Source organism: Mobula birostris, chromosome 4, assembly GCF_030028105.1.
Source record: "Mobula birostris isolate sMobBir1 chromosome 4, sMobBir1.hap1, whole genome shotgun sequence".
NCBI classification, from domain to species: Eukaryota; Metazoa; Chordata; class Chondrichthyes; order Myliobatiformes; family Myliobatidae; genus Mobula; species Mobula birostris.
In genome coordinates this window covers 208272518-208286478 of record NC_092373.1, presented here as the reverse complement: position 1 = coordinate 208286478, position 13961 = coordinate 208272518, and the positions used below count along the sequence as shown (strand labels likewise).

At 46.6% G+C, this 13961-nt stretch overlaps 1 protein-coding gene across 1 annotated transcript in view; it reads right to left on the bottom strand.

Moving 5' to 3' along the window:
- LOC140197109 (galectin-3-binding protein-like) overlaps positions 1 to 12949 on the bottom strand; it is a 54656-nt gene extending 41707 nt beyond the window's left edge. Inside the window, exons 1-2 of the mRNA XM_072257024.1 lie at positions 12766 to 12949; positions 12299 to 12372 (exon numbers count right to left, since the gene is read on the bottom strand). Coding sequence (XP_072113125.1) covers positions 12299 to 12353 — 55 coding nt within the window. The 5' untranslated portion in view covers positions 12354 to 12372; positions 12766 to 12949. The remainder of the gene's footprint in view (positions 1 to 12298; positions 12373 to 12765) is intronic.
- Positions 12950 to 13961: the final 1012 nt, after the last annotated feature.

Below are 13961 nucleotides of genomic sequence, written 5' to 3'. Positions count from 1 at the left end.
GGCCTGACGGAATATTCCCCAGGCTGCTCCATGAGGCGAGAGAAAAGATTGCTGAGCCTCTGACTAGGATCTTCATGTCCTCGTTGTCCACGGGAGTGGTACCGGAGGATTGGAGGGAGGTGAATGTTGTCCCCTTGTTCAAAAAAGGTAGTAGGGATAGTCCGGGTAATTGTAGACCAATGAGCCTTACGTCTGTGGTGGGAAAGCTGTTGGAAAAGATTCTTAGAGATAGGATCTATAGGCATTTAGAGAATCATGGTCTGATCAGGGACAGCCAGCATGGCTTTGTGAAGGGCAGATTGTGTCTAACAAGCCTGATAGAGTTCTTTGAGGAGGGGACCAGGCATATAGATGAGGGTAGTGCAGTGGATGTGATCTATATGGATTTTAATAAGGCATTTGACAAGGTTCCACACGGTAGGCTTATTCAGAAAGTTAGAAGGCATGGGATCCAGGGAAGTTTGGCCAGGTGGATTCAGAATTGGCTTGCCTGCAGAAGGCAGAGGGTGGTGGTGGAGGGAGTACATTCAGATTGGAGGATTGTGACTAGTGGTGTCCCACAAGGATCTGTTCTGGAACCTCTACTTTTTGTGATTTTTATTAACGACCTGCATGTGGGGGTAGAAGGGTGGGTTGGCAAGTTTGCAGACGACACAAAGGTTGGTGCTGTCATAGATAGTACAGAGGATTGTCGAAGATTGCAGAGAGACATTGATAGGATGAGAAGTGGCAGATGGAGTTCAACCCGGAGAAAGGTGGTACACTTTGGAAGGATAAACTCCAAGGCAGAGTACAAAGTAAATGGCAGGATACTTGGTAGTGTGGAGGAGCAGAGGGATCTTGGGGTACATGTCCACAGATCCCTGAAAGTTGCCTCACAGGTGGATAGGGTAGTTAAGAAAGCTTCTGGGGTGTTAGCTTTCATAAGTCGAGGAATAGAGTTTAAGAGTCACGATGTAATGATGCAGCTCTATAAAACTCTGGTTAGGCCACACTTGGAGTACTGTGTCCAGTTCTGGTCACCTCACTATAGGAAGGATGTGGAAGCATTGGAAAGGGTACAAAGGAGATTTACCAGGATGCTGCCTGGTTTAGAAAGTATGTATTATGATTAGAGATTAAGGGAGCTAGGGCTTTACTCTTTGGAGAGGAGGAGGATGAGAGGAGACATGATAGAGGTGTACAATAAGAGGAATAGATAGAGTGGATAGCCAGCGCCTCTTCCCCAGGGCACCACTGCTCAATACAAGAGGACATGGCTTTAAGGTAAGGGGTGGAAAGTTCAAGGGGGATATTAGAGGAAGGTTTTTTTTACTCAGAGAGTGGTTGGTGCGTGGAATGCACTACCTGAGTCAGTGGTGGAGGCAGATACACCCGTGAAGTTTAAGAGACTACTAGACAGGTATATGGAGGAATTTAAGGTGGGGGCTTATATGGGAGGCAGGGTTTGAGGGTTGGCACAACATTGTGGGCCAAAGGGTCTGTACTGTTCTGTACTATTCTATGTTCCATATGTTAACTAGGGGCTGCACACAATCCTGATTTGATGGAGACGGACGTGAGAAGCACAGAGGAACACCTAGAGAAACTTCTGAAATGCCTGCTTCGCTGCCACTGTGTGATCAAGAATGTCTGGAGGGGAAGGCCCCAAATCCTCGGCTTTGCCTATTGCCTGTTACCGGGGCCAGGGTCAAGGCGCTCAGCAGAGACTGTGCTCGGTGTCGGAGGCTCGAAGTTTTCGGACGGACTCAAGAGTTGGCTGTGGTCCGGTGTTTCCAGGATGCTGCATCGGCAAGTTTGCGGCGCTGGAAGCTCATGGCAGGGAGAGTTTCTCTTCCTTTTACCGTCTGCATGAGATGATGGGACTTTCGAGAGACTTTGAGACTTTTTTTTACCGCGCCCATGGTCTGTTCTTCATCAAATTACGGTATTGCTTTGCACTGTTGTAACTATATGTTATAATTATGTTATTTTCGTCAGTTTTTCAGTCGGTTTGACTTGTGTTTCTGTGATATCATTCTGGAGAAACATTGTATCATTTCTTAATGCATGCATTACTAAATGGCAATAAAAGAGGACTGCGTGTCTTCAATCTAATCTATAATCTAATCTAATTGTAAATGTCACTCCACTATTTAAGAAAGGAGGGAGGTAGCATAAAGGAAATTATAGACCAGTTAGCCTGACACCAATGGTTGGAAGGATGTTGGAGTCAATTGTTTAAAGATGGAGTGATGGAGTACTCGGTGACACAGGACAAGTTAGTATAAAGTCAGCATGGTTTCCCTCAGGGAAAATCTTGCCTGACAAACCTGCTGGAATTCTTTGAGGAGATTATAAGTAAGATAGATAATGGGGATGTAGTGGATGTTGTATATTTGGACTTTCAGAAGGCCTTTGACAAGGTACCACACATGAGGCTGCTTACCAAGTTAAGAGCTCATGGTATTACAAGAAAGTTACTGGCATGGTTAGTATATTGGTTGATTGGTGAGTGGGAATAAAAGGAACCTTTTCTGGTTGGCTGCCAGTGACTAGTGATGTGCCACAAGGGTTGTGTTGGGTCAGCTGCAGAAGGACTTAGTCAGGTTAGGAGAATGGGCAAGAAAGTGGCAAATTAAATACAATGTTGGAAAATGCATGGACATGTACTTTGGTAGTGGAAATAGACGTGCAGTTTATTTTCTAAATGGGGAGAAAATCCAAAAATCTGAGATGCAAAGGAACTTGGGGTCCTTGTGCAGATCAACCTAAAGCTCAACATGCAGGTTGAGTCGGTGGTGAGGAAGGCAAATGCATTGTTTGCATTCATTTCAAGAGGTCTAGAATACAAGAACAGGGATGTGATGCTGTGGGTTTACAAGGCAACGGTAAGGCCTCACCTTCAGTATTGTGAACAGTTTTGGGTTCCTTATTTAAGAAAAGATGTGCTGGCATTGGAGAGAGTACAGAGAAGTTCACAAAGATGATTCTGGGAATGAAGGGGTTATCATATGAGGAATGTTTGATAGTTCTGGGTCTGTACTCACTGGAATTCAGAAGGATGAGGGTGGATCTAATTGAAACCTTTCAAACGTTGAAAGGCCTAGACAGAGTAGATGTGAAAAGGATGTTTCCCATGGTGGGAGAGTGTAGGTCAAGAACGCACAGCCTCAGGATGGAGGGGTGTCCATTTAAAACAGAGAAATTTATTTAGCCAGAGGGTCATGAATTTAGAAACATAGAAAACCTGTAGCACAATATAGGCCCTTCAGCCAACAATGCTGTGCAGAACATGTACTTACTTTAGAAATTAACTAGAATTACCCAAAGCCCTCTATTTTTCTAAACTCCATATACCTATCCAGAAGTCTCTTAAAAGACCCTACTGCATCCAAATTGTGGAATTTATTACCACAAACAGCTGTGGAGGCCAGGTCATTAGGTATATTCAAAGCAGAGTTGACAGGTTCTTGAATGAACACAGCACCCAAGGTTATGGGGAGAAGGCCGGGAATTGTGGCTGAGCTGGTGAAAAAAAGTATCAACTGTGATTGAATGGCAGACCAGACTCAATGGGCCAAATGGCCTAAATGTGCTCATATGTCTTGTGGTCTTATGGTTATAGAACTCTGGTTTGGCCACATCTGGAGTATCACATACAGTATTGCAGGAGGATGTGACTGCGAGTGAGGCGGGTAGTGGGATCCAAGAGACGGTGCTGGAGGAGCCTCAGCCCTTGGGCTTGTCCAACAGGTCTGAGATTCTTGCTCCCTGTGTGGCTGAGAGTGGGGGCGGTAGGAAGGATGAGCAACCGAACTGTGGCACTGTAGTTCAGGGAGCCATTCAAGAGCAGGGATAGCAAAGAAACATAGTGGTAATTGGGGATAGTGTAGTCAGGGGAATAGACAGAGTTCAAGCAACACACATCAAAGTTGTTGGTGAACGCAGCAGGCCAGGCAGCATCTCTAGGAAGAGGTGCAGTCGACGTTTCAGGCCGAGACCCTTCGTCAGGACTAACTGAAGGAAGAGTGAGTAAGGGATTTGAAACTTGGAGGGGGAGGGGGAGATCCAAAATGATAGGAGAAGACAGGAGGGGGAGGGATGGAGCCAAGTCAGAGTTTGCTGTCACAGGGATAGAGTGTCCTGAAGGCTGTGTTGCCTGCCTGGTGCCGGGGTCGAGACATCCTATCCGACCTGCAGAGGAATTTGCAGTGGGAGGGGAAAGATCCAGTTGTCATGGTCCATGTGGGTACCAACGACATGGGTAGAATGAGACAAGCAGTTCTGCTCAGGGAATTGGAGCAGCTAGGGACTAAACAAAAAAGCAAAACGGTGGTAATCTCTGGATTACTGCCTGAGCCTCGTGCAAAGTGGCAGAGGGTCAAGAATATTAGAGAGTTAAATACGAGGCTCAAGGATTGGTGTGGGAGAAGTGGGTTTGAATTCACGGGAAATTGGCACCAATATTGGGGAAGGAGGGAACTGCACCAATGGGATGGTCTCCACCTGAATTGTGATGGGACCTGGATCCTGGCAAATTGCGTAACTAGAGCTGTGGGTAGGGCTTTAAATGAAATAGTAGCGGGTTGAGTTCAACAGATTGGAAAAGTATGGATAAAGTAAAAGAGAAAAGTGTGGATAAAGATAAAGAAAAAGCAAAAATTAAAAAAGAGAAAAGTAAGGGTGGAGTAAAGAAAAGTGCGTAAGAGACAAATATTACTAGATTATAAAAGCACAATGAGTGTAAGAGCACTTCATCTGAATGTCCATAGTATTAGAAACAAGGTCAGTGAATTTGTGGCGGTCATTACAGAAACATGGTTACAGGGTGGAGAGGATTGGGAATTAAAATCCAAGGATATCAGGTAATATGGAAGGATAGGCAGGAAGGTAAGGGAGGTGGGCTAGCACTCTTAATTAAGGATGAGATCAGGGCAATAGTGAGAAACAAAATAAGATCTAAGGAGCAGAATGTTGAATCCATCAGGGTAGAGATTAGGAATAGTAAAGGGAAAAAAAATCACTGGTGGGAGTTGTCTATATAATAACAACATTACAGTGACACAGGTAATAAAGTGAGAAATATCTGAGGCATGTAAGAATGGAACAGCAGTTATCATGGAGAACATTGATTTGCACATAGATTGGGTGAGTCAAATTGGTCAAGGAAGTCTTGAGGAGGACTTTATACAACGCATCCATGATAGCCTTCTTGAACAGCAATTTACTGAACCTTCAAGGAAACGTGCTATCTTGGATCTGGTCCTGTGCAATGAGACAGGTAAAATTAGCAATCTTGTAGTTAGGGATCCTCTTGTAAAGAATGATCACAGTATGATAATTTCTCATGCAAATAGAGGGTGCAATAGTTCAATCTAAAATCAATGTATTATGCATAAACAATGGAAACTACAATGAGATGAGGGAGGAATTGGATAGGGTAGACTGGGAACATGTAGCTATATGGTGGGAGGTTGAGGAACAGTAGAAGACTTTCAAAGAGATTTTTCACAGTGTTTAACAAAAGTATATTCCAGTTAAAAACAAGGACAGTAAGGGCAGGGAGAGCCAGCCATGGATAACTATGGAAATAAAGGAAGGCATCATACTAAAAGCTCGCGTGTACAAAGTCGCCAAGAGTAGTGGGAAACGAGGACAGGAAAAACCATATGAAGCAACAAAGAACCACTAGGTAAGGAATAAAGAAAGGGAAGATAAATTCTGAAAATAAACTAGCACAAAATATAAAAACAGATAGTAAAAAATCTTTGTAATATAAAGCAGAAAAAGGTAGCTAAAATGAATGTAGATCCCTTGGAGGACGTGAAGGGGAAATTGATATTTGGTAATGAGGAAATGGTCGAGACCTTGCATGACTATCTTGTGTTGGTCTTCACAGTGGAGGACCCATCTAACATGCCAAAGAGAGATGATATGGATGTGATGGGAGGTGAGGACCTCAATACAATGATTATCACTAAAGAGGTAGTGTTGAGCAAACTTGTAGGCCTGAAAATAGACAAGTTGCCAGGTCCTGAAGGAATGCATCCCAGGGATCCGAAAGAAATGGCAGAGGTTATAGTAGAAGCTTTGGTGATAATCAACCAAAATTCTCTGGACTCTGAGCAGTTCCCAACAGATTGGAAGCAGGTGAACATCACATCACTGTTCAGAAAAGAATGTAGTCAAAAGGCAGGTAACTATAGACCAGTTAGTTTAACATCTACTGTTGGGAAAACGCTTAAAGCTATTATTATAGAAGAAATAGCGAGGCATCTAGAAAGAAAAGGATCCATCATGCAGATACATCATGGATTCAGCAGAAATAGGTCCTGTTTGACAAACTTACTGGAGTTCTTTGAGGATATAATGAACACAGTGGATAGAGGGGAACAGATAGACATTATTTACTTGGATTTCCAGAAGGCATTCGATAAGGTGCACATGAAAGATTTATCCATAAGGATGCATGGAGTTGGGGGTGATGTATTAGCATGGATAGAGGATTGGTTAACCAATAGAAAGCAAAGAGTTGGGGTACATGGGTGTTTCTCTGGTTGGCAGTCAGTGGTGAGCGGTGTGCCGCAGGGGTCGGTGCTGGGCCCACAACTGTTCATGATATACATTAATGACTGGAAGAGGGGACCAAGTGTAATGTATCTCAATTTGCTGATGATGTTAAATTGAGTTGAAAAGCAAATTGTGCAGAAGATACAGAGAGTCTGCAGAGAGGTATAGATAGGTTAAATGAGTGGGCAAGGGTCTGGCAGATAGAGTAGAATGTTGCTAAACGTGAGGTCATCCACTTTGGAAGGAGAAATGGAAGGTCGGATTACTATTCAAATAGTAAGAGATTCTGACATGCTGCTGTGCAGAAGGACTTGGGAGTGCTTGTTCTTGAATCACAAAAGGTTGGTTTGCAGGTGCAACAGGCTATCAAGAGGGCAAATGAAACGTTGGCCTTCATTGCCAGAGTGACTGAATTTAAGAGCAGGAAGGTTATGCTCCAACTGTACAGGGTACTGGTGAGGCCGCACCTGGAGTACTGTGTGCAGTTCTGGTCTCCTTACTTGAGGAGGGATATACTGGCTTTGGAGGCGGTGCAGAGGAGGTTCACCAGGTTGACTCCAGAGTTAAGGGAGTTAGACTATGAGGACAGATTGAGTCACCTATAAATGTATTGGCTGGAATTCAGAAGAATGAGAGGATAGAAACATATAAAATTATGAAAGAGACAGATAAGATAGAGGCAGGAAAGTTGTTTTCACTGGTAGGCGAGACTAAAACTAAAGGACATAGCCTCAAGATTCTGGGAAGTAAATTTTGTATGGAGATGAGGAGGAACTGCTTTTCCCAAAGAGTGGTGAATCTGTGGAATTCTCTTCCCAATGAAGCAGTGGAGGCTACCTCAGTAAGTATATTTAAGACAAAGTTGGATAGATTCTTGCATAGTTGGGGGATTAAAGGTTATGGGGAAAAGGCTGATAGGTGGAGATGAGTCCATGTCCAGATCAGCCATGATCTTATTGAATGGCAGAGCGACTCGATGGGCCAGATTGCCTACTCCTACTCCGATTTCTCATGCTCCTGTGTTCTTATGTTCCGGTTGCTACTCTCTGGGAAGGACGTTGAGACTTTGGAGAGGGTGCTGAAGAGGTTTTCCAGGATGTTGCCTGGTTAAGGTGTCTTGAGCTATCATGAAAGGCTGGACAAATTTGGGTTGTTTTGTCTGGAGTGTCTGATGGAGGTTTATAAGACTATGAGAGGCACAGATAGAGTGGACAGAAAAAATGTCTTTCCCAGGGTAGAAATGTCTAACACCAGAGGGCATGCAATGAAGGTGAGAGGGGGTAGGTTCAAAGGGGATGTGAGGGGTAAGTTTTTAAACTCAGAGTGGTGGATGCCTGGAATGTGCTGCCTGGTATGGTGCTCGAGGCAAATACATTAGAGACTTTTGAGAAACATTCAGAGAGGCTCATGGCAATGAGGAAGATAGCGGGATATGACATTGTGTAGATAAGGGGGATTAGTTTTGGGGGGGTTTTATTTGCTTTTTAGCTGGTTCAGCACAACACTGTGGACTGAGAGGCCTGTCCCTGTGCTGTGCTGTTATATGTTCCAAGTCACTGGCTGGTTGTAGGCAGGAGACTAGCTCAGGGGCAACATAAAAACTGCTGGAGGAACTGAGCATCTGCGGAGGAAAATGGACAGTCAACATTTCCATCCAAGACCCTTCATCAGGATGCAAGTAATTCAGAAGGGTAGACAACAGCTGATGTACCTGGCAGGAATAGGCTGATGGGCTGTGGAATTTGGAACTGGAATTGGTATAATATTCCCACTGTAAGAAGCAGGGCAAAAGAACTGGCAGATGGAATACAGTGTCAGCAAGTGTATAGTCACGTACTTTGGTAGAAGAAATATAAGGGTTGTCTATTTTCAAAATGGAGAGAAAATTCAAAAATCTGAGCTGCAATGGGACATGGGAGTTCTTGTGCAGGATTCCCTAAAGGTTAATTTGTACATGAGTCTCTGGTGAAGGCGGCAAATGCAATGTTAGCATTCATTTCAAGAGTACTACCATATAAAAGCAAGGATGAACAGAAGGACCTTGGGGTTCAAATCCATACATTCCTCAAGGTCGCTGCACAGGTTATAGGATAGTTACGAAGGCCTATGGGATGCAAGGCTTCATTAATAGGGGGATGGAGTTCAAGAGTAAAGAGGTCATGTTGCAACCCTACAAATCTCTGGTGAGACCACACTTAGAGTATTGTGTTCAGTTCTGGTCACTTCTTTATAGCAAGAATGTGGAAGCTATGGAGAGAGTGCAGAGGAGATTTACCAGGATGTTGCCTGGATTGGAAAACAAGTCTTCTGAGGCAAGGTTAGCAGAGCTGGGACTTTTCTCTTTGGAGCGTAGGAGGATGAGAGGGGACTTGATAGAGGTCTACAAGATTATGAGAGGCATAGATGGGGTGGATAGCCAGTACCTGTTTCCCAGGGCACAAATAGCAAACACCAGAGGGCATATGTACAAAGTTAAGGGAGGGAAGTTTAGGGGAAACATCAGAGGTAAGTGTTTTTTTTTAAAACTACACAGAGGGTTGTGCGTTCCTGGAATGACTTGCCAGGGATGGTGGTGGAGCTAAAACATTAGGGGTATTTAAGAGCCTCTAGGACAGGCACATGGACGAAAGAAAAATCGAGGGTTAGGGGGTAGTGTGGGTTTAGTACTTTTTTTTTAGGAATATATGGGTCGGCACAACATTGAGGGCCGAAGGGCCTGTACTGTGCTGTAGTATTCTAGTGTCTAAAGTCTAATGTTGAGACTTTATAAAACATCAGTGAGGCCTGACTTGCAATATTGTGAGCATTTCTGGGGCCTTTATCTTAGGATGCGCTGAAACGGGAGAGGGTTCAAAGGAGGTTCATGAAAATGATTCCAGGATTGAATGGCTTGTCATATTCGGAACAGTTAATGGTTCTGGGCCTCTACTCACTGGAATTTAGAAGAATGTGGGGTGACCTAATTGAAACTATGGAATGTTGAAAGGCCTCAGTAGAGTGGATGTGGAGAGGACGTTTCCTATGGTGGGGGGTTTAAGGCCAGAGGACACAGCCTCAGAATAGAGGTGCATCCTGTTAGAAGGGAGATGAGGAGGAGTTTCTTTAGCCAGAGAGTGGGGAATCTGCAGCATTTATTGCCACAAGCGGCTGTGGCAGCCATGTTATATTTATTTAAGGTTGATAGATTCTTGATTAATCAGAACATGAGGTGGTACGGGGAGAAGGCAGGAGATTGGGGCTGAGAGGGAAAATGGATCAACTATAATGAAATGGTGGAGCAGACTCAATGGCCAAGTGGTTTAATTCTTCTCCTGCAACTTACGGTCTTTTGTCCGTGCGTTATCCAGACAGATGGTTTCATACGTAAGCACGCCAAGGCAGTAGAAAGGGAAAAAGAAGCCAAATCCAGAATACATTGTGGCAGACGCCTACACTTCTGCTTCTTAATCTCCCTGGTCTGTTGGGGAGCCTGTTGTCTCAATGATTGCTCTTTACTATTTGTGAACTCTACCCATACGGACAATTTGAAGGTTCTCCAAGGCATGCTTCTCTGTTGCCGTGGTGATGAATGTTCTGATCGAGAGGTGTGACATGAACAGTGAGATAAGGGTAGGACATACACCATGACTGCTAATTGCAAAGGCACTACCGACAAACAGAGGCCCTTGGTTTACAGTTTAACGTTCTCTGAAGATGGGAAGCATTATCAATAAGGTGGTGAAGACATATTTTCCATCATTAGTTGGGATAGTAAAAATCAGAGCAGGGGATTTACAGCTTGATAAGACCTTTCTGAGACCTCGTTGTACATTCCTGGTCACCACAATGAGAGGGGTGTGATAGTTCTGGAGAGGATGCAGCAGAGATTCACGGGGACCATGCCTGGTATCAAATGCTTCAGCTACGAGGAGCAAATGTAGGTATATTTAAGGCAGAGGTTGATAGATTATTGAGCAGTTAGGCCACAAAGCGATACAGGAAGAAGGCTGGAGATTGGGGCTGAGGAGGAAATGGATCAGCATGTTGAAATGGCGGAGCAGACTCCATGGGCCAAATGGCCTAATTCTGCTCCAACAACATATGGTCTTATGGATGGGCTCTGAACTGCCTTCAGTGCAGAAGGTTAAGAGGGAACATAAATTATGTCTATAAATAGGGGCAGACTGCAGGGTACCTTTCCCCATATCAGCGGTGAGCATGTCAAAAGGGGGCGTTGGGAGCGGACCCAGATGCAAGACACAGACACTGAAGTACTAGGAACAGGACAAGGTTTATCAAGAAAGCAGGCGGAGTCAGGAAGAAACACAGGCTCTAGATGAGACAAAGACACTGGGCTTGGGCTAAGATTAAGACTAGGACCAGGACAAAGAACTTAGAACTAGAATCCTGGGCTTGGACTCCAAGCCAGAGACTAGACAGGGACCCAGAACCTGGGTCTTGACTTAGGCTCAGACCCCAGATCTAGGCGAGGACAAGACGTGGCTATAGGAGTGGATGTGGCTAGGCTACAGGACTGGACATGGAACTCCTGCACAGGACGAGGCACATAGACAGGACAAGAACACAAAGCCGTGGCTTGGACTGGGCGAGGTTCTAGGACGTGGCTTGGACTAGGCGAGGTTCTAGGACGAGGTTCTAGGCGAGGGAACTCCAGCACCGGGGTGGGCGAGGTACTCCAGGGCAAGGACTCTCCTAGGACGCAGGGTTGAGATCTGCCTAGGACACAGGGACAGGATTCTTTCTAGGAAGCAGGACTGGGACCCTTTCTTGGACGCAGGGCTGGGATGACTGCTGAGGATACTTGTCGAGGTGACTGCCAAGGAAACCGCTGAGGAAACTGTCAGGGATTCAGGTGGGAGGGAACAGGACAGTCCAGCAGGGAATCCTTGGTTTGCAGAGGTATTTATGTCTCAGCCCCAAAACAAGAATCAGGTGCCTTGATTAAGGCACCCACTGGAACAAGGGAAAACAGGAAAACCTGGAATAAGGATCGATGAACCGGACCATGAACCGGAATGCGGACTTCACGGACCGGACCATGACAGAGTAAACTAAAGCACATAGACTAGAGTAAGAGGGGGTGGAGGCAAAGAGGGCACCTGAGGGTAAGGTTGGGAGGAGAGGGAGCCTTGGGAAGGCCTTTCTCACCCGGAGAGTGGTGAGTACCTGGAATGCACTGCCAGAGAGAGTGATAGAAGGAGGGTGTCTGAAGGCACAGGAACTGAATGGGCGAATACTGGAATCACTCAGACACTAAACGCTGGAGCATGGGAAAGGTGCTCACTGGTCAGCATGGATGAGTTGGGCCGAATGGCCTGTTTCCATTTTGTGTAACCATGACTCTACACCCGACAGGAGATAACAAGATAAATTCAACATTTGGAGGCAAAGGCAGCCAACGTTTATTCAAATCGTTTATAGATATTGAAGTCACAGAAGAGGATGTAAAAAGATACAACGCGTGTGAAGAACCGGCAAATGGATATGGTATGGAGTTGTTCAGATGCCTGAACTCCCCGTCCCCCATGGTCGTTTCCCTTCCCACTGGCGCTGATTGACCCACTGAGTGTTTCCAGAACGTTCTGCTTTGTCTCGGATATCATACAGTTGGACTGGTTTTGATTTTGATTTTGTTGTTAAACATTTCTGGACATGGCGAGTGTGGAGAGGGTCCCGCTGCAGCGTTTAGTAGTAGTAGTCATACTTTATTGATCCCAGGGGAAATTGGTTAGAGGGTGGGTCTTACCTGTGGCGAGTGCGCAGAGGAGCAGGGACAGACACAGTTCCAGGCATCTCTCCATGGTCAGCGCGCCAGTCAGCCTGTGGGAAGTTGGTACTCGGTTACTCGACACTGCCAGGACCCGGGACAGGATGGGGAAGAGGCTCCCTGCAACCTGCCCCACTGCTTCCCCTTGTCTCCCTATCCCCTTCCCCCAGAACAAGAGGGAGAGGCTGCCTGCAGCCTGGGAAATCCCCCTCCCCATTGCCTGGGACCCTCTCTCCCCTCCTTTTCGCACTATGAGATCCCGCCCAGTCACCTGCCTTCTCTGACCTTCCTCCCTTCCACCACCCGAACCTCCCACCTCCCTTCCCCAGCCCACCTCCCCTCGCTTTCCTGCCCCCTCCACACCCAACCTCCCACCTCACGTCGGAGTGAGGTCGAAGGTCATGATCCCTGAGGGTTCCGACTGTGTCCTAAAGAGGCAGCGATACCGTAGCTCAGTCTGGTGTCCATGTCGGCCGTGTCCGGCTCCTCGCCAGAGCCTGCCACTTCTGCCCCATGTGCGCTCTGGGAGAGACGGTATCAATTTGCCGCAGGTTCCTGGCTCCGGTTACTGCTCAGTAAGCGTGGGCAGTCTCAGCGTTGACCGAGATCTGCGGAGGCTGCCTTAAGGAAGTGTCGGAAACTTATCCTAGTCGGCTGTAAACTTCCAGATGGAAGTTTGGTCACATCTCTGTGGACCCCCTGTTCCACAAACAGCGGGAATGGAGGTACAGTACTGCACTGACTCGTTAATCCACTGGATTAACGGGCATTAACTGAAACATGAGCAAGGGCCCGTCTCCCTGAACCCCCCCCCCCCCCCCAGTCCTTAACGTGAGACAGCACTAGGAGTAGCAGGGGCAGTGGGGACCAACGTCCATCAACACGAGGGGCTCCGGCAACGCAGCACGGACCGAGCTGTCCGGGTCCGGAAGGGTACTGTGTCCGAAAGTGCGTGGCCAGTTTCCGGGGCATCAGAACTCTGACAACAGCGAAGGGTTCAGTCACCTACCTTCGACACACGGGTTCTCCGTCACTGAATCCCTCACCACCAACATCCCGGGCGGGGGAGAGCCCCCATTCAGCAGAAACATTGTTGCAGTCACGTAAACAGCGTGCAGAGGCGCACGGCCTGCAGTGCATGAGCCACCTCCGATAGCCAGCGCCGCCAAACCCACTCTCCAGGATACAAATCAGACGACCTGTGGAACACTCAGCATTTGTCTGTGAATGCAGACCCAACCACTCATTAACATCAAGGACACACGAGCTCCTTGGTCGCCAGCCCAGCATACAGCGCCGATCACGCAGATTACACCATCGGAACATCCCGAGAAGTTGTAAACACACAGACGACAACATCGGCACCTCCCGACTCTGTGTTTACTCACATACACTGCACCACCTTCCGAGACCCTGTAGTTACTTACCACATCGAAATCGATGACATCCGAAGAAGAGTTACTTACAAACACTACACCTTTGACACATCCCGAGAACATGTAGTTACTCACACACGCGACTCCATCAGCATCTCCCGAGACCCCGTCATCACACACACTACAACACTGGCATTCCCACGACCCTGTAGTTACTCACACAGTCTACACCATCGGCACCTTCCGAGACCCTGTAATCACACAGA